The sequence below is a fragment of the Choristoneura fumiferana genome, chromosome Z (assembly GCF_025370935.1).
Source record: "Choristoneura fumiferana chromosome Z, NRCan_CFum_1, whole genome shotgun sequence".
Classification (NCBI taxonomy): domain Eukaryota; kingdom Metazoa; phylum Arthropoda; class Insecta; order Lepidoptera; family Tortricidae; genus Choristoneura; species Choristoneura fumiferana.
This window is the reverse complement of record NC_133472.1, coordinates 15,782,022-15,807,934: the sequence shown is the minus strand read 5'-3', so window position 1 is coordinate 15,807,934 and position 25,913 is coordinate 15,782,022. Positions and strand designations below refer to the sequence as shown.

General features: G+C 35.9%; 1 protein-coding gene across 2 annotated transcripts; it reads right to left on the bottom strand.

The window, feature by feature from the left end:
* Positions 1-584: 584 nt before the first annotated feature.
* LOC141429343 (elongation factor 1-alpha-like) lies at positions 585-25,625 on the bottom strand. 2 transcript variants are annotated; one of them, XM_074089633.1, is made up of 11 exons: positions 25,520-25,625; positions 24,235-24,450; positions 23,928-24,077; positions 23,624-23,843; positions 23,036-23,181; positions 19,418-19,550; positions 18,982-19,097; positions 10,646-10,735; positions 5,794-5,914; positions 4,327-4,493; positions 585-1,989 (listed from the first exon to the last, which is right to left on the bottom strand). In XM_074089633.1, exons 2-11 carry the CDS (start codon positions 24,406-24,408, stop codon positions 1,918-1,920), a joined length of 1,389 nt encoding a protein of 462 aa, XP_073945734.1. In that variant the 5' UTR covers positions 24,409-24,450; positions 25,520-25,625; the 3' UTR covers positions 585-1,917. The 2 variants fall into 2 exon arrangements, with proteins under 2 accessions (XP_073945734.1, XP_073945739.1); XM_074089638.1 differs by lacking the exon at positions 25,520-25,625 and adding an exon at positions 25,421-25,512.
* Positions 25,626-25,913: the final 288 nt, after the last annotated feature.

Genomic DNA, 25,913 nt, shown 5'->3' with positions numbered 1-25,913 from the left:
AAACTCTAATAAGGCCATGGGTTAATATCAACCCACATCCTAATTCTGGTCATACACAATAATGCATGAATATTTAGCAATGTTTACGATTACATTAGCTTTCAACACTCAAAATCTACAAAATATCAAAAAATTGTTCGACCTATGTACCTATGTATGTACTTCTGTTTCATAGAAATTATGGAATGTTCGAATTTATCCGTAGTTTACTGAAATTAGCGTTCAAGTGAATTTAAACGGCTGCCAAAGATATATTACGCAATTTAGAAGCGTGTTGTGAATGAAGATCATAAAATAATATTTTCAGGGATTGACAAAATATATTGTAGGTGGTTTGGAGTTAAAACCTGACTACGGTTACCGATATAAGATGTGGGTGGAATATATCCCTTGGCCTGGTAAAGGGTTAAATATCGTAATCAACGACTAAAGCACTCTGTTGTACTTCAAGTAATTTCTTTACTGTCATTGTCAGTTGGAGCACGGGGACTAGTGCATACCCCGTGCTTCACCCAGGTGAAACAGCGAGGTGAAGCAAAGGTCTGTCTCCCGCGGCTGTGGAAGTGATAGTAAAAAACTTCTCATACCAGTAGCTTCTTTAATGGTTTATCGGGATCAAAGGTCTTTACAAAATTATTGAAAACATTACAAAGTTTCATTAGCTTAATGAGTTACAGTGTAGTAATTATTTGTATTTAAGAAGTTGAAAAACTGCTATCATAGAATTTGATAATAATAACGAAACGGATTTATTGCTTTGAATATTTAAACCCTATACAACACACAATTTAGTAACTGATAATCTGACATTTTATATAACTATAGCAGAGTATCACCATTTTCGCGCATCGACTGTGCTCCGCGCATCGGAAGCTGCTACAGGCACAGGCAGTATCAGTTGATATAGTTCACGTTCCCTGTCAGTTGCACCAGCACTTGCGGGTGCATGGAGTGGAGCGCAGTTGGTGTGCCAACGTAGCGGATACTAGACTTAACAACAGAGATTAACATCATTATCTAAATCTTACAAAGTTGACAATATTGCTTGAGAAGCGTTTAACGCTTCGTAAGGTGAAATGCTATTTCAGCTAATATTCATAACTATGGGGAACATATTTTCAATCAACTTACCCTTGCTTGTTAATTGTGATACAAATATCACCTAATTATTATTGCATCTCGCAAACCAAAATAGAATTTAATTAAATACCTAACATTTAACGTTAACTGGAAATTTCACTGAAATTCATATAATTAGTACATTTCAAATAAACAATCATGTGGATAAAACGTTTACATTGTTTAATAAATACCTGGATAGCTAACTAACACACCTCTATATTTTCTGGTGATTGGCCAGAAGAAACCGTATCCTTGAAGTTTCCACAGGAACTAGCCGAATTTGTGAAGAGAGTGCTTAATATAATAAATGAAAAGTGTATACGTTTAAAGAAAGTTTGCACTTAAATAACTTATACCGATAAACGAAATTCCTGTTGTGAGGTGGTTTAAAAATTCAACCTCAATTTTATTGCTTTTCCTTCTAAACTCTTTGCGATGGAAAAATAAAACGTAACGAGCTTTTAAATATGGAAACTCAAACTTTGCAAGTAGCTTACGACTAAAATAATCACAAATATATAAACTTAACATGTAGGCGTAACTAAAACGAATTAACTTTAATAATATCGTGCTATCATAAATGCATAAGTCAGGGGTGAGCGAGACGTGACCAGTGAAGAAGCTCCTATCGCAAGGGGAGGCTACGGGGGATTCGCAAGTAGGCGTAGGCGGCGAAAAAGGAAGGGGTGATCGCGTGATCAGAACCAGAACCGAAGACGAGGGCACTGCAGAACCAGATGCTACGCAGCGGACGATGGTTGCCGGCTGCATTACTGTATTAAATGTGCTCCATGGTTATTTCTTCTTCTGGGCCTTTTCGGCAGCCTTGGTGATTTTACCGGTTGTCACGTCTTTAAAGTTCACGCTCTGCAACAAATGAGGCTGACATTAACCCTTTGACCATTATTTTTTTAAAGCAATGAATCGAGAACTTTAACGATACGCACAGCATGAATGATTTTTTTTATGATTTTTGAGAAAGAGAAATGTATATATCATTGCAGGGTTTCCGAATTATGAGACGGCAATATGTTTGCCGCTATCAGCCAAGGGCATTAAGTGACAAGACCGTCATGTCAGTTTGCCGGGGGAACTACGGGTGGCACGACGTATCTAAAATAAATAAATTAAAAACCAATAGATGATAAGAAATAATTAAAACCTTTATTTAACTTAAAACTGAATTCTTTCAAATAAATAACCGGGCAAGAGCATATCGGGCCATTTGAAGTATTGAATTAAGCTATTGCTCCTTATATAAATCAATAACAATTGTAGCCTAACCCACCCTTTCCTTTAATAAACACCAGACACTTAACGGATAGTGGCAAATATATAGCCATCTTCATTTTTTAAAATTATCAAATAACAGATTTTTTTTCTTTAAACTTTATATCGCCAATCTTGTCTCTGAAAGTAGAGAATTGTGACTATTGGATAAATCCAGCAAACAAAATTTTATTTACAAACATTTTTGTTCAATTGTAAGGAATAGTTAAAAATCTAAGTTCAGGCCTAAGAATCATCATTTAACATGGGTTGGAATAACGTTTATCTGCTATTCTTTTTTTCGTAAATTGGTACGAGTATGTTCTCTTATGCGAACCAAAAGTTATATTAACTAACAACACGTTCATTGAGAAAAAAATAAAATATCTGAGTCGTATGACGGCAAATATCTTGCCGTTACCCACTAAAGGGTTAACGGAATAATAAATAACATCTAGGGCCAACTATAAATATCTGTAAATAGGTAGATTACATCAAACATTGTTTCGTTTGAGGATTTTTATCAGGTTCCATGTCACATGAGGCACATACGATATACTGATACGTCCATGAAGCAAATGTGCCTCATATATGGCCAGTGATGTAAATAATGTAGTTGTTCTTTCGATAAATAATAAATTTTATTATGTATTATACAGGGTGGATTTCGACGAGGGACCTTTGCGGAACTGACAGATAGTTCAACCTTAGCACTATATTTCCCCCATAGAAACTATGGAGATATATGTTACCGTTTTCAAGTTATAACCTTTTAAACATTCATACCAAAAACTACTCTGTGCCAACCCTAAACAGGTGGCTGGGTCAATGTTCTTACTTGTAAACAATCTTTAGACGTCAGGATATTACGTTAATGTGTTGCCATTTGTCCATTCTTAGGTCTGCGTGCAACGCTAAAAAAAACGTTGCAGGATTTGCAGAGGTGATTGTCTCTGGATTATTTATGTAATTTCTTAGTTATATAATAATTCTAACCACAACAAATAACTCACACGACATGACATGACATTGACATTCACTCGAATGTACTCAATCGTCATAAACAATTAAAGAAGATAGTAATCTCTTTCATCATAAATAAAATGTCTCTGTTTACCTACCTAACCTGATGAAAAGGTTTTAGTTCGTTAACTCGCTTCATCAAATTATTTTCGAATGAATTGAAACTGTTCCCTGGTTGATCAGCAATTCATACAATAGGCTGTCCTTGTTTTTCATTTTATTTTGGTTATCGTCAAAAAAATTAATACTTAACATATTTGGCGGATTCTTGAACCACATTTAGATAACCAATGAAAATAACTGTGGGCACATAACATTGGGGATATATATTACATTACTTTATCATTGATTACTATGGGGACGCCGGACGTGTCAAAAGAACGCTGCACATTGCTTCCGGACAGGGAACCTGCCGGGTTACTACAAACTCGAAACTCGAAGTTCGTGTCGTGCGGTCCCTCTGACACTTATACTATTTAATGCGAGAGCGAGAGGGACGGTATACGATATGAACTTCGAATTTCGAGTTGCGTAGTAGCCCTCCTGTTAAGGATCACAAAAGAGCGAGGTAAGAAGACGAAAGCGAACCATGGAGTTGACAATGACACAAAAATATTCTTGTTTATGTGATACATTTGGGAAAAATATAAATTAACCAAAAGAAACATTTTTTTTGTTGCTTGTAGCTACGTCTCGGAACAGTGCATCTCGGAGCAGCGCGTATAATAATATGATTTTTAACAGGTAAATAAGCATTAAAATTTTTAATTGAATAGGCAATAAGGAATGATATTGTTAAAATCATGACGGTCCTATAGCTGGCACTACACTATTCGTATTCGAGTTTCGGTCATACATTACAGCAAAGTTAGTGACAGTAAGTATAAGAATTAAGAAAGTGGATCCACGCACCTTGATAACGCCGACGGCGACCGTCTGGCGCATGTCGCGCACAGCGAAGCGGCCGAGCGGCGGGAACTCCTGGAACGACTCCACGCACAGCGCCTTAGTAGGTACCAGATTCACGATCGCCGCATCGCCAGACTTTATAGATTTAGGGTTTAATTCCGTGGTTTTGCCTATAACGCACAAAAACAGACCATTTATTGCATTAGGTAAGTACATTAGTAGATTGTACGACAAGAGCTTAAAACGAGCCATTTTACCCAAGACATTCATATAGCCAACCGAGCCGGTACCTACGGCAAGGGTGGATAGACACGTCGAGGGGAAAAAGGGTTTAATGATCGAGTTTTACACACTGCTTTTCACATAGATTGCGAGGAAATGAAATAGCATCAGTGGAAACAATAATTCCCTTTCTATGAACCTTTTATTTTTTATGCATTATTATAATATATTTTTTAATTTTATTGATTTACTTATTAGGATTGGTTTGATTGTTTTTTAGTTTAATATAAATTAAAAATTATTTTAAAAAATATGTACTTAGAAACTTTTTTGTTTCTGGCTATTAACGCCTGGTCTTAAGTTGGTTTTAGATTGGTTTTAGACGAAGATTTTATTTTATGCACTACAGCATGAAAAGTCATTCATTTTATGTCGCCTAGATACAACATAAACACGAACTTTACGAGCATGAGAAGTGAAAATTAATTTTCGTGGCTTTAGTAAATATTCAACTGAAGTGACAAACAAACAATGTTGTTTTGGAGACCTCACGCCCGCGATATTTTATATCTAATATAGCTAGCTACTAGCTATGTAACGACTCATAGGTAGGTACTTTCCCCGCAACAATCGTAGCAGGCAGGCTTATGGCTTAGTGTTCGTTCGATAGAAGATAAATTATCTTCTTAATTACTGATACCTAGACACAGGTACAGTCAACATAATAAATAAGTGATCACTTTTGTACCCTGTCAGTTAATCACTTTAACGTCATGTTTGATAAGCCATACGAAATTGTGTAACGACTGAAAGCAACAAGGTACAGAAATTATTACTTATTTATGACGTTGACTGTACTTCCCGTTATAAACACTTCATGTAACGGGTGTCATACCTACTTACTCCTTTACGTAAATATTTCGACTCAGTGTTAGTGATATCACGTGTCAGTGGTGGTCATCATAGGCGAACACAAAATGAAACGAAATAAGAACTTGATGAGATGAGATAATACGATACCTACCAATTCTATCGCGGATGAAATGTATCTTATTTAGGCATATGTATAGGTACTCATTGTCAAACGTATCAAAATATAGTTCTAACTGTCGGTACGAACAAAATTGCACTACCTATAGATATTGCTGGAAAGTATAAACATGAGGATAACAGTAATCCCATCGCGGATAATAATAATATTACCATATCAGTCAGGTAGGTACGTTCTGAAGTTGGTTAAGTGAATACCTGTACGACGGTCACATTTCTCCTTGATCTCGGCAAACTTGCAGGCGATATGCGCGGTGTGGCAGTCCAGCACCGGCGTGTATCCGTTGCTTATCTGGCCCGGGTGGTTTAGCACGATCACCTGCATGCGACGTTATTTATACAAACTGGAGGTTGATCTACTTATATCTAAACAATGGGCCATGGTCATGAGTGGTTATTGACCCTGTTACCATCTGTAACTGTCAGTCTTATATACCTATGTTGTGGACCAAGTGATAAATCGGTTATTTTTCATAATGACCTGGCGTTATGAATAATGTCTATCACAGACAGGCACAGAGTTGGACAGAGTAATAAAAATATATGCTTCATTAGGTACTGTTATATATTTTTGGCATACAATTCCTTCGTTTTATAGATGCATTTGCCAATATAATTAAATATCTATCTAAATCTGTAAAGGAAGTCTGTATGGTTGGATTCAATTCTGGCTCTTGCCGGCCGATGCCGCGCGCGACACGCTCGTTTCGCTCGCTCGGCTCGTGCTTGTTTTGGTCGCAGTTGAACCTAACACGCTTCTCCTCGCTGCACTCAGCGAATGAATCAGACTTCAGTTGCCCAAAAACAGTTTTAACCAAATTACCCAACGATCATATAGCAATATTCATAATGTCCGGATAATGTGATAAATAATAAAATTTAGATAATAAATATAATGTGTTTTTAAATGACGACCGGATAGCCAAGTGGTTAGAGAAGCTAACTTCGAAGCTTGAGGTTCCGGGTTCGATTCCCGGCCGGGGCAGATATTTGTAGGTATGAATAATACGAATGTTTGTTCTCGGGTCTTGGATGTTCAATATGTATTTAAATATGTATTTATCTATATAATTATGTTTACTAGGCAACGGCTAGTATCCATAGTACAAGCTTTGCTTAGTTTGGGACTAGGTCAATTGGTGTGAAGTGTCCCATGATATAATATATATATAAAAAAAACACTAAACACCGTTGGTGAAATAATAACCAAATTGCGTTGCTCTGTAAAGAAACAGGAATTTTATTAAAAAATAAACATTTCTTTCACACCAGACGTATGTGGCGTAACATCTGAGGTTAAATAATACCTAAAATAAATCTCACCTGTAAAGAAAAACATCATTTTGAGCTATTATTTCCTTATTTTCTTCATTTCAATAAGTCCGTCATTGTCTCGATAACTCTAAGGAGCTAAACCATAGAGATACAAATAGTTTTAATTAAATGAAGTGTATCAACCTTCATTTGCATTACGAATAATACCCTTATTAATCACTTGGTCCATACTATACCTAGACAAGGCGCAGTGCAATACTAATCAACCTACGACAAGCAAATTATCATGCTCTTTCCTAAGTTTACTACGAAGATTATGTGCCAATCTAAAACTGATCTTTGAAGATAACGATAACATTATGAAAGACTGCATTTTGCAAAATTCCGTTTCTATACTTATTTGTTTGTTTTTGTAAATCTGTAAGTAGACAAATTGTAGCACGTGGTCATAAATCCGTTGCAGCTATAACAATATATTAAATATTGTTCACAGGCATATTTGACAAGGCAAAGTACGTTATGGTTGGATTGAAGCAGCAATATTTCAAGTTTGTTCCAAGTAAATTATGAACGGTAGGTAAGTAATCCATTTTTGTGACAGAACTGGACTTAAGTAAAAAATGCTTTTAGCAAATAGGTATTAAATTAAGTTTTCAAAGTAGACACTCGTTAACTACGAATATTTTTGATAATTTAATTTGTTCGAAATCAAGTTTAGGTAACTTTAATTACGTCGGTAGTAAAAAAGCAATTAAGACATGCCAACAATATTAAAAGCAAGTTTCTATAATCACCAGAAGGCAATCTTATGACTTTCAAAATTCCATTATACTTATCTATTTATAATTATTAGGTAATAAGTATTTACTCATTAGGAATGCCAAATACAAATTAGAAATGAACAGTAAAGTAAAATTATGCACACAGTTGTGTGCAAAATAATAGCAGTTTATGACCTGGGTACCTAGTTTAAAAAAAGGCAGGTGCTCAAAAGACGGCCTCATATTTACTAGGGTTTCTGGTTTCTCGACTTTCTTTTTTTCTCGAGTTTCGAGAATTCTCGAGGCTAATTTAAGATAAAAAGTAGCCTATGTGTTATTCAAGACGTGCAGCTATCTACGTACCTACCAATTTTTACGACTACGCCCAGCGGTTGTTATTTCAAGACTTTATCCCTATCCCGTGGGAATATCGGGATAAAAAGTAGCCTATGTGTTATTTCAGATGTCCAGCTATCTACGTACCAAATTTCATCTAAATCCGTGGAACCATTTTAGCGTGAAGGAGTAACAAACATACACACACACACACACACACACAAACTTTCGCATTTATAATATTAGTAGGATGGTAGGATGAGACAATAAGTTATAGAATTGGACTTAGGGACAGATAGTGAACAAGACGAATAAAAAATTAGTTACGAATACAGAATGGAACCCCCATATTATATAAACCTTGCCGCGCTTGACTAAATCCTAAAATCCTCTCTTGGGCCCGTCTTCTTTAAAAGGCAAAGTACGTTATGGTTGGATTGAAGCAGCAATATTTCAAGTTTGTTCCAAGTAAATTATGAACGGTAGGTAAGTAATCCATTTTTGTGACAGAACTGGACTTAAGTAAAAAATGCTTTTAGCAAATAGGTATTAAATTAAGTTTTCAAAGTAGACACTCGTTAACTACGAATATTTTTGATAATTTAATTTGTTCGAAATCAAGTTTAGGTAACTTTAATTACGTCGGTAGTAAAAAAGCAATTAAGACATGCCAACAATATTAAAAGCAAGTTTCTATAATCACCAGAAGGCAATCTTATGACTTTCAAAATTCCATTATACTTATCTATTTATAATTATTAGGTAATAAGTATTTACTCATTAGGAATGCCAAATACAAATTAGAAATGAACAGTAAAGTAAAATTATGCACACAGTTGTGTGCAAAATAATAGCAGTTTATGACCTGGGTACCTAGTTTAAAAAAAGACAGGTGCTCAAAAGACGGCCTCATATTTACTAGGGTTTCTGGTTTCTCGACTTTCTTTTTTTCTCGAGTTTCGAGAATTCTCGAGGCTAATTTAAGATAAAAAGTAGCCTATGTGTTATTCAAGACGTGCAGCTATCTACGTACCTACCAATTTTTACGACTACGCCCAGCGGTTGTTATTTCAAGACTTTATCCCTATCCCGTGGGAATATCGGGATAAAAAGTAGCCTATGTGTTATTTCAGATGTCCAGCTATCTACGTACCAAATTTCATCTAAATCCGTGGAACCATTTTAGCGTGAAGGAGTAACAAACATACACACACACACACACACACACACAAACTTTCGCATTTATAATATTAGTAGGATGGTAGGATGAGACAATAAGTTATAGAATTGGACTTAGGGACAGATAGTGAACAAGACGAATAAAAAATTAGTTACGAATACAGAATGGAACCCCATATTATATAAACCTTGCCGCGCTTGACTAAATCCTAAAATCCTCTCTTGGGCCCGTCTTCTTTAAAAGGCAAAGTACGTTATGGTTGGATTGAAGCAGCAATATTTCAAGTTTGTTCCAAGTAAATTATGAACGGTAGGTAAGTAATCCATTTTTGTGACAGAACTGGACTTAAGTAAAAAATGCTTTTAGCAAATAGGTATTAAATTAAGTTTTCAAAGTAGACACTCGTTAACTACGAATATTTTTGATAATTTAATTTGTTCGAAATCAAGTTTAGGTAACTTTAATTACGTCGGTAGTAAAAAAGCAATTAAGACATGCCAACAATATTAAAAGCAAGTTTCTATAATCACCAGAAGGCAATCTTATGACTTTCAAAATTCCATTATACTTATCTATTTATAATTATTAGGTAATAAGTATTTACTCATTAGGAATGCCAAATACAAATTAGAAATGAACAGTAAAGTAAAATTATGCACACAGTTGTGTGCAAAATAATAGCAGTTTATGACCTGGGTACCTAGTTTAAAAAAAGACAGGTGCTCAAAAGACGGCCTCATATTTACTAGGGTTTCTGGTTTCTCGACTTTCTTTTTTTCTCGAGTTTCGAGAATTCTCGAGGCTAATTTAAGATAAAAAGTAGCCTATGTGTTATTCAAGACGTGCAGCTATCTACGTACCTACCAATTTTTACGACTACGCCCAGCGGTTGTTATTTCAAGACTTTATCCCTATCCCGTGGGAATATCGGGATAAAAAGTAGCCTATGTGTTATTTCAGATGTCCAGCTATCTACGTACCAAATTTCATCTAAATCCGTGGAACCATTTTAGCGTGAAGGAGTAACAAACATACACACACACACACACACAAACTTTCGCATTTATAATATTAGTAGGATGGTAGGATGAGACAATAAGTTATAGAATTGGACTTAGGGACAGATAGTGAACAAGACGAATAAAAAATTAGTTACGAATACAGAATGGAACCCCCATATTATGTAAACCTTGCCGCGCTTGACTAAATCCTAAAATCCTCTCTTGGGCCCGTCTTCTATAAATACCAGTGCAGAATAGGCTAGACGAACGGGGAATTGAACGAACGGTGCAAAATTGGAAATGAATAACAATACATTATAAGCTACTAAAATCTTTAGGATTCAACCGGGGACAACATGCCTGGTTGGAAAAATGCGGGGACCATCGAGATGGATTTTTATGTGAATTTGTAGAGTAGAGGTATAACATGCAGCTCAAAGGTATTTCGTAATCAATTTGGATCTCCATGTTTGCAAGACTTGAGAAAGTGCAATAACCTGTGCAGTAAAGTCAGCAGCGCCTTTGGGCGGCGCGTTCTTGGAGTCGCCGGCCACATAGCCGCGCCTCAGCTCCTTCACGGACACGTTCTGCAACACACGTGCACACCTTCACTTTTGTATGTTACACTAAGGGGCTGTTTCATTTATAATATTAGTGGGAATAGTAGGATGACAAAGATAACTGGCGGTTAGGTGTGATGCCGTCTCTATTTGTTTTTTCGAATAGACGGAGACGGCATCACATTTAACCGTCGGTTAACGCTAATCAATGGATGGTGAAACAGCCCCTCACTCTTTTATTAACTAACTGTTGCAATACAGTCAACAACCTTGATCTATTATTATGACATCGATATTTATAACAATACTTCGGCGACTGTGCAACGACAGTTCGCAGGCATTTCACTCATCCATGTCGTAAGGCAATGGGGTGCCACGGCTCCATACCATTTTTTTTGGGGTTCCGTAGCCAAAATGGCAAAATAATACTTAATACTTAGTGAGCTCATAAGTTCTGTCAGTGGTAATTTTTAAAAATTTCGAACACTGGAAACATTTTGAATGTGTTTGATTTTCAAATGTTTAGCGCAAACAGACGTTTATGAAATCATCCTTCAAGGAGGCTCGTAACTTTTTATGAATAAGGCTGTTATTAAATGATGTTGTAGCGGATAACTCACGTCTTAAAGACGCTGTGGCAGATATTAATGCAGGTCACTGTACCAGTTTGAAGTCGGTGCCTCAGCACGAGCCAGGAGAAGTGATAGAAGTCCATCAAGTAGACCACTATAGGTCCACTCCTCCTTGCTAGTGCTGAGGCACCGACTTCAAACTGGTACCTAGATTAAGGTTAAACAAAAAAGGATTATTATTTTTTGCTTTTCAGTTTTTTCGGTGGTTTAATTTTTTTCCTACGAGTAAAGACAGGAAGCGTAACTCGGAACCAATTCCACAAAAAAAGTGGCCATACCTAAAACCTTTGATGAATTATATAACTTTCATCAAAACCTAAAACCAAAACGACTTATGATTCAAATACGAATCAATTTCAAGGCTGCAACATGTGCTTGTTGATTGGTTAAAATTCAGAAACAAAGCAGGGCTTGGTTGGCTCGCGTGATGCAATGTCAGATTCCCCATTTCATAGACAACTGGCGTTCAGACGGATCATTTCTTACATGTAACGTTTCAATGATGTGTCATAAGTATATTGATAATGACAGCTTGTTTTTTAAGTTATCAATTCGGTTGTAATTTTGGCAAATATTCGAGCGTTTTGACCGCGCGGTCAAAAGTCATTAGGCGTCCCACGTTTATATAACACAACGGAAAGACAAGTCACAAGAATTTTAATTTTTAGACTTTCATAAAAAAACAACCCTGGGCACATTACTTCTTTTAATAACACCTGCGAAGACACCAATGACAAAAAAACGCTGCAAAAACGCTGAATATTCGCCCACTCCGTCATTTATGAACCGATTGAAAAAAAAATCGTTTGTAGGTATAGGAATACCTCTAATTGAGTCCCAAAGGCACAAAATCAGGATGTGATGATTGGATCCTAAGGAAATCAAAGGAACTCTTCAAATATTGCTCTTGAATATCATCATTTGATAAAGTGGAACTAATGATAATGACAAGTGAAGACCACAGTTGACCACCTGAGTTAGGTACTACTTAATAACAAGTATTTGACGGGTTTAATTTCAATTATTTTATCACAGTTCCTAAGCAATTTGTGCTCCTCGTAATGCACATGGTGAAATGGAACGGGTGGTGAAGCACCAGGACTCTTGAATAATGAACCTCTGCATCGGAAAAAGCAATCTTTCGAAAAGGTGATGAGCAGTTGACATTAAACTATTGTATCTTATATTATTCACACTAAAGATAAGAATAAGATCCCGAGTCATATAAAAAGCCTTACAAGTTCAACAATTTAAAAATGAGTTATGTAAATTATTTGTTGACAATTGTTACTATTCAATTCATGATTTCTTGACATGTAAAATAGTATAATGACATTTTCTTTTAATGAGTGACTTATTAAGATATAATTTAATCCTGTTTTATTTATTAAATTTTGTTATTCAATTTAAGTAATAATGTTTTTTTTTCTTGTAAAGTTTTATCTGATATTTTGTTCTTTTAATCTCTCTTATTTTAAATTATTTTTGTACGCCAATTGGCAAAACATGGTGAGACTACAATATTTTCTTTTACCACTGTATACAGTTATACCTATGTTTAACGGGATCCCTTTGTTTCTTATACATTTTTTGTTCCGAATTTCGATGGTCAGAAATTAATATCCATATAATTATCATTAGTCATAATTTTTGTTCAGTAGGTATAATGCTTATTAGCTCTAATACTAATGGCATATAATATTAAATTCTATAATCACCAAAATTAAATTAATAACTATTATTATTCAAAGTTTCTAATAAATATTCATAAGCCAAAGAGTAATATTGATAGGCATATATAATTTTTAAGGCATACATTTGAAAGTAATCATTAACTACGACAATATATGATAGAACATATAGATACATAGTACAGAAATGGTTCACCCTAATATTTTCAAGTTTAATTCCAATAGACAGAACACAAATAACACGATACGTATTGATCTAATAGACACTATTTACACTGAAACAACCAATGACCAAGACGAAGCGCCAAGACGTAGAAGAGAAGTCGAGGTAAAAGGGCCAAAAACACTACAAAAGCCTCATAGCTGAAATGTAGCCACATGTAGCCTATACTTTCGTATTCTCAAATTATTTTTATGGTGTTTCTTATCTTCAAATAAGGAGTTGAATTAAGGTTGATGTGAAGTTGTGTTTATAAAATATGCTAGTCTTTATTTTAATCTTAATATTTCTACTTAATTCGGCTTATTCACATTTTATAATTTAGAAATGTTAATGGTAGTGCCATCTATTGCTGTTTTTTTTGTATTAAACATAGCTTGTAGGGATTGGTAGGCCATGGTATGACTAATAGAAATTTTGTTGAAAACAATTTGATTTGTGCGAGCGAGCGAAGCGAGCGAGCAAGACGGTTCGGAGCAGAAGCGACTCGGATAGGTTAGGTTTAGAAGGGTAGGTGTTAGGTTTTTTTTTATAGCAGCCCGGATACTATTGCTTCACAAATGATTTTTGATCCTCGATGTTCCTATAAAAATTGTTTGTTATGAACTTTTATTGTTATGCATACAACTACAGTTAGGTATACATTCGGTAGTTAAAATATTATGTATTTCATTTTTCTGATAAATAATTGAATTCATTCTTATAATTATTATGAGTGTTTTTATTGAATTTAACATTATGACGTTAAATGTTATGACTAACTTATCAGGTGACTATCAATCATTATGACCTGCGAAAAAAGACCTTATAACAATTATTATAAACTAGTTTATTGCCTCATAATGATCCTGTGGCACAAAAGTACACTGCCAAAATATACAATCGACATAACGTGTAATGGTTAAATTGTCCCGAGGCCTAAACGACACAATACAGCTATTATTGTCAATAATGTCCTTGTTCACTCAACTTTGTTATTGACGTTCATAGATTAGTGGTTGACGTTGTATGAAAATGAGTCTGGTACGAGCGTACGAAAATATAAATCATTGTATATTTATCGGGTGTCCTAATACGCCTTTATTAATGATACCCGACATGGTAAGGGTACGCTTACTGTGTGACTTGAACTTTTATATACCACAAAACACTCGTGTGTGCGGCGCGCATTTGGCAGCTGGTACTTGGGAGATCCTAACAGAGGCACCAAATGTTTGTGAAAATGTTAGTCAAGCACATACGCAAGATATTGTGAACGTTATGCGGAAAGCAATAATTTTCATTCATTCTACAGTTTCAAATGTGCTTACATTCTGCATTTATTACAAGTGGTTAAGATTTTCCATGGTCCGGTTGACCGGACAGCTGAAAATTATTTCTTTTCCTTGGAGCGGTTAACCGTATCACGGAAAAAATAAATTTCCACAGTCCGGCTGGCCGGACTACACAACCGGACCACGGTTAAGAAGGGCCTGCGAAAATCGGAACTTCACTTTATAATGTTTAATGTTATGACTTAAGATAATATGACTTGCAAAAATTATGATGAATAACGTTATGGATTGTTAAAATCGGAGTTTAAATTTTATGGGAAACAATAGAGACCCATGTTTAAGAAATAAAATACTTTGACTTTGACTTTAAAAATCGTGAAAAATATAAAGACTGTTTGTACCTATTGTTTGGGCAATACAGGAAAGAAGAAAATATGAAGAGGGGTGAGGAAACTGTCATTTACATTATGTGAGCCATAGACCACAGATTTGATTTTGCATAATACTAACCATCTCTAACTGATAATGTATTTGAACATTTTTGAAAATAAAAATAATTTTTCGACTACTTATGAGTGGAAAGTGATCCCTGGACATTTTAACCCTTTGACCATTATTTTTTTAAAGCAATGAATCGAGAACTTTAACGATACGCACAGCATGAATGATTTTTTTTATGATTTTTGAGAAAGAGAAATGTATATATTATTGCAGGGTTTCCGAATTATGAGACGGCAATATGTTTGCCGCTATCAGCCAAGGGCATTAAGTGACAAGACCGTCATGTCAGTTTGCCGGGGGAACTACGGGTGGCACGACGTATCTAAAATAAATAAATTAAAAACCATTTTTTACTTCCGTTGTCATTTCTAACTAACACGGCTAATTCAGCAATAAAGGTAAAAGGCAAATTTAAAGTATTGAATTAAGCTATTGCTCCATATATAAATCAATAACAATTGTAGCCTAACCCACCCTTTCCTTTAATAAACACCAGACACTTAACGGATAGTGGCAAATATATTGCCGTCTTCATTTTTTAAAACTATCAAATAACAGATTTTTTTTCTTTAAACTTTATATCGCCAATCTTGTCTCTGAAAGTAGAGAATTGTGACTATCGGATAAATCCAGCAAACAAAATTTTATTTACAAACATTTTTGTTCAATTGTAAGGAATAGTTAAAAATCTAAGTTCAGGCCTAAGAATCATCATTTAACATGGGTTGGAATAACGTTTATCTGCTATTCTTTTTTTCGTAAATTGGTACGAGTATGTTCTCTTATGCGAACCAAAAGTTATATTAACTAACAACACGTTCATTGAGAAAAAAATAAAATATCTGAGTCGTATGACGGCAAATATCTTGCCGTTACCCACTAAAGGGTTAAATTTTGCATTGCTCCTGCACCACTTCATAACACACGCATGGTACCTAATTTAGAGCTGTTCATAATCAAAAATGCGAAAATTGGACGTGAGCTCACTAAACTTGCTAAATAAATGTCAGTCAAAATTAAATGACGCGTAGGTATGCGTAGCTCAGTGCAGGACACACTTAGGAGAGTTTCCATTTTTATATATCGCAGCTACAATACGGTATTTGACTATTTTGTATATGTTTTATAAATTAAATCTACACAATGCCTCTTATCGAATAGATTTTTTTTTAAGCTACCTTTACAAATAACAAAGTTATATACGTTATTAGGTATATTTTAGGTATGCCTATATTTATAAAATGCCATACGATTAAATAAATAACAAAGTTATAAAGGTTTGAAATTCAAGATTAGACAGAAAGACATACTGGCATGTGACGTCACACGCCAGTACCGCCATACAATTGCTGCATAGAGAAAAGCGTTTGAGAAAGAGACAGGTATATAGATTTTTCAAAAAATCACTATAAATCCAATTTTCAACTGATTTAAATTTTCTATTCGCTACAACACTATCTGTATATCTATATTTTCATAATAATATGGCAAAATCAGGAGTTGTCAAATACCGTATTCCTGACTTTTTTGTGTTCGTAGGTTTTTTTCCACCCTTGGGGTATTTTTTTCGAAATTTTAATAATACCAACTTCAAGGTATACCCTATTCAATAAAAAAGAATTATGAGAATCGGGCTAGTCTGTAAAAAGTTATGCCTGGTCATACAGTACAATCAGTGACTGAACAATCAATCATCCCCTGTTTTCCTAACCTTATGGTAAGATTTTTTTTTTATCTCTCCTGTTCGGAATAATTTTCATGGGTAGATAGCCGGGTGGAAAATTGCGTTTTCATCTCTAGGTTGGAAAGTAATTTTCTTTAATTTTTCGATTAGCCACGGAGTCGAAGATAATTGAGTTACGTAAATGAAACTTTTTTTTTCACGTTTCGGCATGGCTATCTTATCTAGACGTACGTCGTGACCAAGGAGCTTATATACAACACTGGAGGTTGAACCCCGAACATCCGTTTGAAACAAGAAATTTGATCTTTATTACGTCACGAACATATTCCATCTCTTTCTTTAGTTAGGTCTGTGGTTAGGTTAAGAAAGAGGGAAGTCATTCGTGAAATGTGAAAGAAAGAGAGGGAATTTATAAATAAGTAATAAAGGTCAAACTTCTGCGTTCGGCGTTCAACCTCAAGTCACAATTCAAATGGGTCCCGACTGTTGCAGTTTAAGTTAGCTACTTAACCCTTTACCAGGCCCCTTAGAACTAGCGTGTCTTCATACGTACTTTATATACTGTTACAACCGTATTTAACGCCTTGTAAAAAATGTATTTACGAAAGTCGGAGATGTTCCCTTAAACCAGAAATAAAAAAGTGGGTTACAGTTATCCCATCGCCTGTCTAAGTAATTAACTGTCATACTCGATTTTGTCTTATTATATTCTTGATCAGGCGAAGGGATATATATTCCTCCCACCTCTTATTCTTCAGGGAAAGTCTTTAAAAGGAGATTTTACAGCTAGGTACATGAATTCGCTCTAGGTTGAACACAAAAACAGTTTTATTACTTACGCGAGTTTTTATGACACGACAAGACAATTTACCGGGCCATGGGAAGAATAGCTCCCGCGCAGTTAAACTCTAATAAGGCCATGGGATAATGTCAACCCACATCCTAATTTTGGTCATACACAAAAATGCATGAATATTTGCAATGATTAAGATTACATTACCTTTCAACACTCAAAATCCATAAAATATCAAAAAATTGTTCGATCTATGTACTTCTGTTTCATAGAAATTAAGGAAAGTGTTCCAATTTCTCCGTAGTTTACTGAAATTAGAGTTCAAGTGAATCTAAACGGCTGCCAAAGATATATTACGCGATTTAGAAGCGTGTTGTGAATGAAGATAATAAAATACTATTTTCAGGGATCGACAAAATTATTTGTAGGAGGTTTGGAGTTAAAACCTGACTACGGTAACCGATATAAGATGTGGGAGGAATATATCCCTTCCATATGACATTATTATAAAATTTATTACATTAAAATGAAATACTCCTTGCCGATGATATGAAATGCCACCTTGGGTGATATTTTTGGTTCGGACATCGTTTTTACATTCTAAAATGGCACAGAAAGGCATATTTCTCTTAGTTTTAAGTTTTTTTCTTCTTAGCTCTCACAACCATCACTCGGAAGCATTTCTGGCGAACTGACCCGGTGACCTATAACTTGTGGAACTCCGCATACTAGTAGCAAACGCGAAGCGGCTGCTTGAAATTTCCACTAGTTTTTTCTATTCCGTGGGTTGCTCACATAATCTCGTATGTCAAGGTGTTTCGGCAGAAACAGCTTTGGCAGACTTATATATATCGGAAATGAAGGTTCATACCTACCGACTGGAATTGGTTTCATGCTGGTATCAGATGGGTATATTTAGGGGTTTTGGTGGTCACCTTTGAAAGCGTCTGCCGAGCACTTCCGGCAAAAAAAAATACTGACGTATTTCGCTTTTCTGTATCTACCAGTAAATTCCTAACTGATGCCATGACTATTATTTCAGTATCAGATGGGTTAAATGACGCCCCTTTTTTCGCACCGGAAGTGACTATTTTTTGGTACTATCGGCAAGTTCCGCCGTGGCAGACTATCAAATCCGGACTCAGCATCAGTTTTATGGGAAACCATTGTGCGTTTAATCGCGGTATCAAGTAGGTACGAAACTTTGCAGTCCGCTCTCCGTCTACCAGGTGAAATGGGTCACTTTCCACCCTTGGTTATCAATCTACTATTCCACGTTTAAATAAGACTACCCTCGGGGTAGGTATACGCTTTGCAATAAAATCGCTAGAAACGTTTCAGAGACGTTATCTTTTAGGAACTAGATAATTAATGCGAGTACGATTGACAGACACCATAAAATCCGACATTCTATTGTTCAACTAATTCGGGCACGATAAATAACGTTATTTTTATTGAAAATGTTAGGGCAAGTATACCTTGACGTTGAAGCCAACGTTATCGCCGGGCACAGCCTCCTGCAGCGCCTCGTGGTGCATCTCCACCGACTTCACCTCCGTAGTAATGGCCGCAGGCGCGAACACCACCACCATGCCTATAAACAAGTACCTCTCCGTAACTCTTGTCTACTAATTTATAAATACTTACTCGTATACCGAGTGCCATCCTCGAAGACGCGTGATTTTGTCAAAATTAGACATTAATGATATTGTAATAAGAACCACGGCACGCGTCATCGTGAATGACTACCTATACTGGTACTTGATTTAGCGACAAACAGCGCGTTCCAAGTTCCGGAATATCAGCTGTGAAGTGTGAATGAGTGACGAATACAGAATTAAACTAAAAACAAATGAGATAAAAGGTCGGTACGATATCATAAGAAATACATAGGAAGTCAGTGGTCAGTCTTACCGGGTTTGAGGATACCGGTCTCGACGCGGCCGACAGGCACTGTGCCGATGCCACCGATCTTGTACACATCCTGCAGCGGCAGCCGCAGCGGCTTCTCCGTGGGCCGCGACGGCGGCTGGATAGCGTCCAGAGCCTGCCATACAAAGAATTACTTACTAGCTTACGTAGTTTTTACGAAGGATGCTCGGGCGGGGCACAGTAATTTATTCCTTTTTTCATCGTGTTGCGATGATTGTACCCCCCAGACAGTACCAGAGCATTAATAAAAAGTTTAAGCTTATTCACATTCGTTTAATTTTGACTCTGATTTGCAAACAATTGCAGGGGTCCCTTCCATACATAGAAATTAGGACAACTTAAAATATTTCTTTTAAGGTTGTCGAATCTTTGCTAAAATGTTCGCTTCTTATTATGTCCACTTCCAAAAATAGCCGGCTTCCTATATTGTCCGCTTATATGTCTAACTAGCTTTTACCCGCAGCTTCGCACGCGTAAACCATTCGGTCGGGTAGTTGCAATTGAAATTTTCAGGATTTTACAAGATTCTCCTGGAAATTTCCAAATTTACACCGTGGTCTTTATTGAGGTTGTGTTGTGAATAACTGTACAAAATTCAAGACTATAAACCCAGTGCTGAAATTTCAAAAAATTTCACTATCTAAATTCAAATTCAATAATTTATTCAGTAAATAGGCCGCAATGGGCACTTTTACACGTAATTTTTTAAACTACCAGCGCTTTCGGAAAGACCATCATTGCCAAGAAGAATGCGCCGCAAGAAACTTGGCAGTAATTTTTTCAAAATAAAATAATTATAAATAAAATACATAAAAACTACATTTAAAGCTAAAATTACAACATAATAATAATAATAATAATACAGGGATGTATGGGGTCTCTTAGTTACAAAACTCCCGTGGGAATATTGGGATAAAAAGTACCGAATGTGTTATTCCAGACGTCCGGCTACCTATATACCAAATTTCATGACTCTTAAGCCCAGCGGTTATTATTTCGAGATTTTATCCCTATCCCGTGGGAATATCGGGATAAAAAGTAGCCGATGTGTTATTCCAGAGGTCCAGCTATCTACATACCAAATTTCATGGCTCTAAGCTCAGCGGTTATTATTTCGACATTTTATCCCTAGGTATCCCGTGGGAATATCGGGTCAAAAAGTCGTCTATGTGTTTTTCTGGACATCCAGCTACCTACATACCAAATTTCATGACTCGTAAGCCCAGCGGTTATTATTTCAAGATTTTACCCCTATCCCGTGGGAATATCGGGATAAAAAGTAGCCGATGTGTTATTCCAGAGGTCCAGCTACCTACATACTAAATTTCATGGCTCTAAGCCTAGCGGTTGTTATTTCAACATTTTATCCCTAGGTATCCCGTGGGAATATCGGATCAAAAAGTAGTCTACGAGTTATTCCAGATGCCCAATTACCTACACACCAAATTTTATGACTAAGCCCAGCGGTAGTTATTTAGAGATTTTATCCCTATCCCGTGGGAATATTGGGATAAAAAGTATTCTATGTTTTAATCCAGGTTATAAACTAACTTTTCGCCAAATTTCATCCAAATCCGTCCAGCCGTTTCAGCGTGAAGAAGTAACAAACATACTCACTCACTCACTCACTCACTTACAAACTTTCACATTTATAATATTTATAGTAGGTTACCCACAATGTATGTTTCCTATATTGTCCACTACTTATGTTCTACAAACCCTTTTCGTACAATGTCCGCTTGTCATAATGCTAGGTTTTTATGTAAAATGGTTTTATTTAATTTAAAGTTTATTTTCTCCTATTTAAATAATTTGCGGAGGAGATTCTCAAGTCGACGCATATATACAGCGTGTATTTTTGATACCAAACATAAAAAAAAAATTGACTTGATTGAATTGATTGATTGATTGTTATAAAAAGAATAACGAACGAATAAGAAAAATGAATAAGACTTATTAAGAATGAGACAAGTTACAGAATTGGACTTAGGAACATAGGGACACAGTGAACAAGACGAATAAACAATGAGTGACGAGAGACCTACTCAGATACCTAATCTTCGATCGTTCACAGGCAGGAATAGGCGGCATTCGGCTTAATCCACGCGTGTAATAGCGTATGCCAAAAACCGGCAAAGAGCGTATCGGACACGCCCAAGAAGATTACGAAAAAATCGAGTAATTTTCTAAATTTCGAATCAAAATCTAATCTCAAATCATTTATTCAGTAAATAGGTACCAACCAGCGCTTTCGGAAAGACCATCATTGCCAAGAAGAATGCGCCGCCGCAAGAAACTTGGCAGAAAGTAATTTTTTCAAAATACTTAAAAACTTCTTGTTTTTATTTTTGTAAGTATATGATTATGTTATTGCTATTATGTATTTTTATGTGTATCGAAAAAATATTTTTTTCTTAAAAACTACAGTATACAATAAAATAAAAAAAAACATAAAAATAATAATACTAATACAGGGATAATAATACTAATATAGGGTCCTTTAGTTACAAAACTAAACACTAACTATTATCTACGTTCAGTGAAAGTGCAGACTGCTTCCACCGTCATAAATAAAAAATAAATAGAAAATAAAAAATCTGAAATTTACATTTCAGGTCAAGTAACTATTAAGCTTTTGGATTCCGAAGGCAAGCCTCACGTCTGACGCCCCCAAAGTTAGCTCACACGCACTCATGTCATGCTCTGAAAGCAGAGCGGTACCGAGGGCATGGTATTGCTTCCGTTCCCATAAGCTCTATGGGATCGCCTTGGGAACTTCGACGTCGCGAGCCTGTGACTAGAAATTAAACTAAAAATATAAAAGTTAAAAATCCATAAGCTTAACAATATACAGCCTTAATATAGCAAGGAGAAGTTTAAATTACTTATGTTAAATAAAAATGTTTTAAATCGAATTAATATTATGTAGCAAATTACGTATTAATGTTGTGTTATTATGTAGGTACGTTACGTACACCTATCACTTACAAAGTAAACAAAATTATGACTTCATCTTATTACTTCTTTTATTCATCATCATCATCATCATCATCATTATTACCTACTAGCTAAGTAGGTACTTCACAAAAAATGTTTAGAACCTCTTCTGTGACTTTCTAGAGTCCAATGTTATCCTGAATGGACTAAAACGGTCTCTGAGATTAGCCGCGGACAGACAGACAGACGGATAGACATGGCGAAACTATAAGGGTTCCTAGTTGACTACGGAACCCTAAAACGACCGTATACGCGCAGAAAAAAATGCGAGTCTAAAACCGCCCTTATAGGATCCCTTTGTTGTCCGTTCTTCCGTCCGTCTGTAGGTAGGCATACAAAACAAACTCCGTATTCTGCACTCAAATTTCACTCCCTGGCCCTATACCATGAAGTGCAAAACTCGAACATCGTATGTTGCCGTCCCGCCGACGCTTACGTCATTAAATACGCGAGCGAAAGGGACGGTGCGATACGAACTTCGATTTGCGAGTTTCGTAGTAGCCAATCTGATTCTTACGAATCAAATTGAGTCGCATATTTTTGTGCTTTGTCGTATTAGATTTTATTTCGATGTCAGGAATGTTTAGAGAGCAAAGAACATACCTCGATAAGAGACTTTCCCTCTACTTTGCCCTCCTTGCGATCAATGGTCCACCCCTTGAACCAGGGCATTTTGTCGGACGGCTCGAGCATGTTGTCGCCGTGCCAGCCTGAGATCGGCACGAACGCCACGGTCGCCGGGTTGTAGCCTGCCGCACAAACAAGTCTCCCCATTACAATGATAAATTTATCAAACAATGCAAACATGCCTAAATATTCTATAAATAATTCATTAAACTTAGGTTAGGTAATGTGACGAAAAGCGATAGGTCGAAATTCGCTGTAATTAATTAATTACGGTTAAAATATACCATTTCAAATCGAGGTTAAAGTGAATGTAACGGCATTGTCGACAATCGACATTGAGTGTGCTATTTTTGTACCAGTGAATGATTTCCGCAATACTCGCTATCCTCGAAAGGATATTTCTTTTATACAATAAGTTAAGTAAGTACCTATTTAGTTAAATTGTACTGTTGCACAAAAAGGCTTAAAAATAAACAAGTTAAGGTCCATTAGGTATTAAGTAAATAAACCTAATACAACGTTACCATATCGTATTATGTGGTAGGTATCTTTCTTTACACTAACCAATTTTCTTGATGTAAGAGGAAACCTCTTTCTTAATTTCCTCATAACGAGCCTCCTGGTAAGGTGGCTCAGTGGAATCCATCTTGTTTACGCCAACAACCAGCTGCTTAACTCCAAGAGTGAAAGCCAAGAGTGCGTGCTCTCGCGTCTGCCCGTTCTTGCTGATACCTGCCTCGAACTCGCCCGTGCCAGCCGCTACTATCAAAACCGCACAATCCGCCTGCAAATGTTTCGTTTCTCATTAAAATACGAGAATGACTGAATGAGTTATCCGTAGGTACACATTGGTGTTTTTGTATATTACCTGAGAGGTTCCCGTAATCATATTTTTGATGAAGTCTCTGTGCCCAGGTGCATCAATGATCGTCACATAGTACTTTGCAGTCTCAAATTTCCACAGCGCGATATCGATCGTGATACCACGCTCACGCTCTGCTTTTAACTTGTCTAACACCTATAATAGGCAAGCAATTCATTCATTAAAAGTCAATAATATTATTTTTCAGTCACGTAGGTAAAGTTTGATAAGTAGGTGCATAGTAATTTAGACATCCTTATTTATGCAAATAAATAAAAATTAAGCTGCCTTTGACAGGCTAAAAATAACGTACCCAAGCATACTTGAAGGATCCCTTGCCCATTTCTTGGGCCTCCTTTTCGAATTTCTCAATAGTACGTTTATCAATGCCACCGCATTTATAAATGAGGTGTCCGGTGGTGGTTGACTTGCCGGAGTCGACGTGGCCGATCACCACTATGTTAATATGAGTCTTCTCCTTACCCATATTATTTTTTAAGCACTCAACAGCTCGATATCAATCAGGGACCTAAAGACGATGTTTAATGAATATAGAGAGCTTAGTTTGGTAAATATTGTATGTATGAATGAATGTTAACGAAAGTAGTTACAGCTGGTATAATAATTATGTATCAAATTGAAAGTTATCTAACGTTATATTGTTAGCGTAAAAGATTACTTGATTAGGTACACGTTACTTTTAAATAAGGTAACTGCGCAAGTGCCAAATTGCTTTGATTGATTGTTTTTGAATAGATATCAATTAAATAACGTTACAACTTAGGTTGCCACTGCAAAGTCTGGTGCATTGTCTAAATTTAGTGGATGTGATCTGAGCTAAAAGCGTAAGTAGATGCATTTGAGACCGTATGATTCAAAATAGAATAATCGCAAGCCACACGTATAACGACGCGGAGACACTTGTGCTTTACACGCCCCGCTTGAATATTGAATGCAAATATAAGTTATCATTTTTGCTAAATTCTCTGAATTAAAGTATAGTTAAGGTAGTCTTAATACTAAATAATAACAAATTCAAATTTCCGCATTTCACATGGTGACGTCAAAGTGAAGTTCGGTACAGAAAAAATATACCTAAACTAAAGAAATCTCAAAAATGCAATTATCTTCTGTAAAATTATCGCGAGATTATATTTAACCGAATAAGTGATGGTGAATAGTAATGTCACCAGAAGAAAACGTCTTAACAATAAGCAGATAAAGATATTTCATATTTACTTATACGTGTGTAATTCAGTAATGGTGGCAGACTTACCTACTTATACTTTTCTACGCACGTCCTAATCCTAAGCATCCCGATATTAAACGGAAGGTAGGTATTTTAGTATAAATAATTAAGAAATATCGAATACACTATTTTCAGCGGATACGTAGTTAACAATATTGAATTGCGCAATTTCAAAATCTATACCGGCAAAATCAATGTGCACTAAGGTTTAGCCAAGAACCAATGAAGTTACATACAATATTTTACTTACATCAGAAAATAAGTTATATTGTCAAAAATGTACTTGTGTTTATACACAAGCAATTTTAGAAAATATTAAGATATTACAACAAGATTTAGAAATGCTCACCTCCTGCTGCCGTAGTCGCGAATTTTCGAGCGCTTTTCGAGCATGCGCTGTTGCAACGTCGCCCGGGAAGTTTAATCAATAAAGTCAAACTGAGAACTTTTTATTTTATTTTTATTTTAGTGATAACTCTACAACAACTGATATATTAAAAATAATACAATTTTTAAACAAATGTACCTGAAAATATAATAACAGTTTTAAGATTTAACCACTACTTATAAATAGTGAGCTTAGTGCCGGATATAAACTTTTCTTCCGCGAGGAACTTTTTAACGTTCGAATTTTTGTGATTGCATTTTTCGCAGCCAGTAATGTTAATGGCAGGTTTTTTAAGTAGACAGAAGTTTGGTCGAACCAAACCAAACTATGGTAGGTATATATTTTTTATACTAGG

What these genes read in the sequence shown, in the direction of transcription:
- LOC141429343 (XM_074089633.1), bottom strand. Translation starts at nt 24,408, where the DNA reads ATGGGTAAGGAGAAGACTCATATTAACATAGTGGTGATCGGCCACGTC. An exon ending in AGGGAAAGTCTCTTATCGAG is followed by an intron (nt 19,551 to 23,035) that starts GTATGTTCTTTG and finishes TTTGTATGGCAG; the next exon opens with GCTCTGGACGCTATCCAGCC. An exon ending in GACCGGTATCCTCAAACCCG is followed by an intron (nt 19,098 to 19,417) that starts GTAAGACTGACC and finishes ACTTGTTTATAG; the next exon opens with GCATGGTGGTGGTGTTCGCG.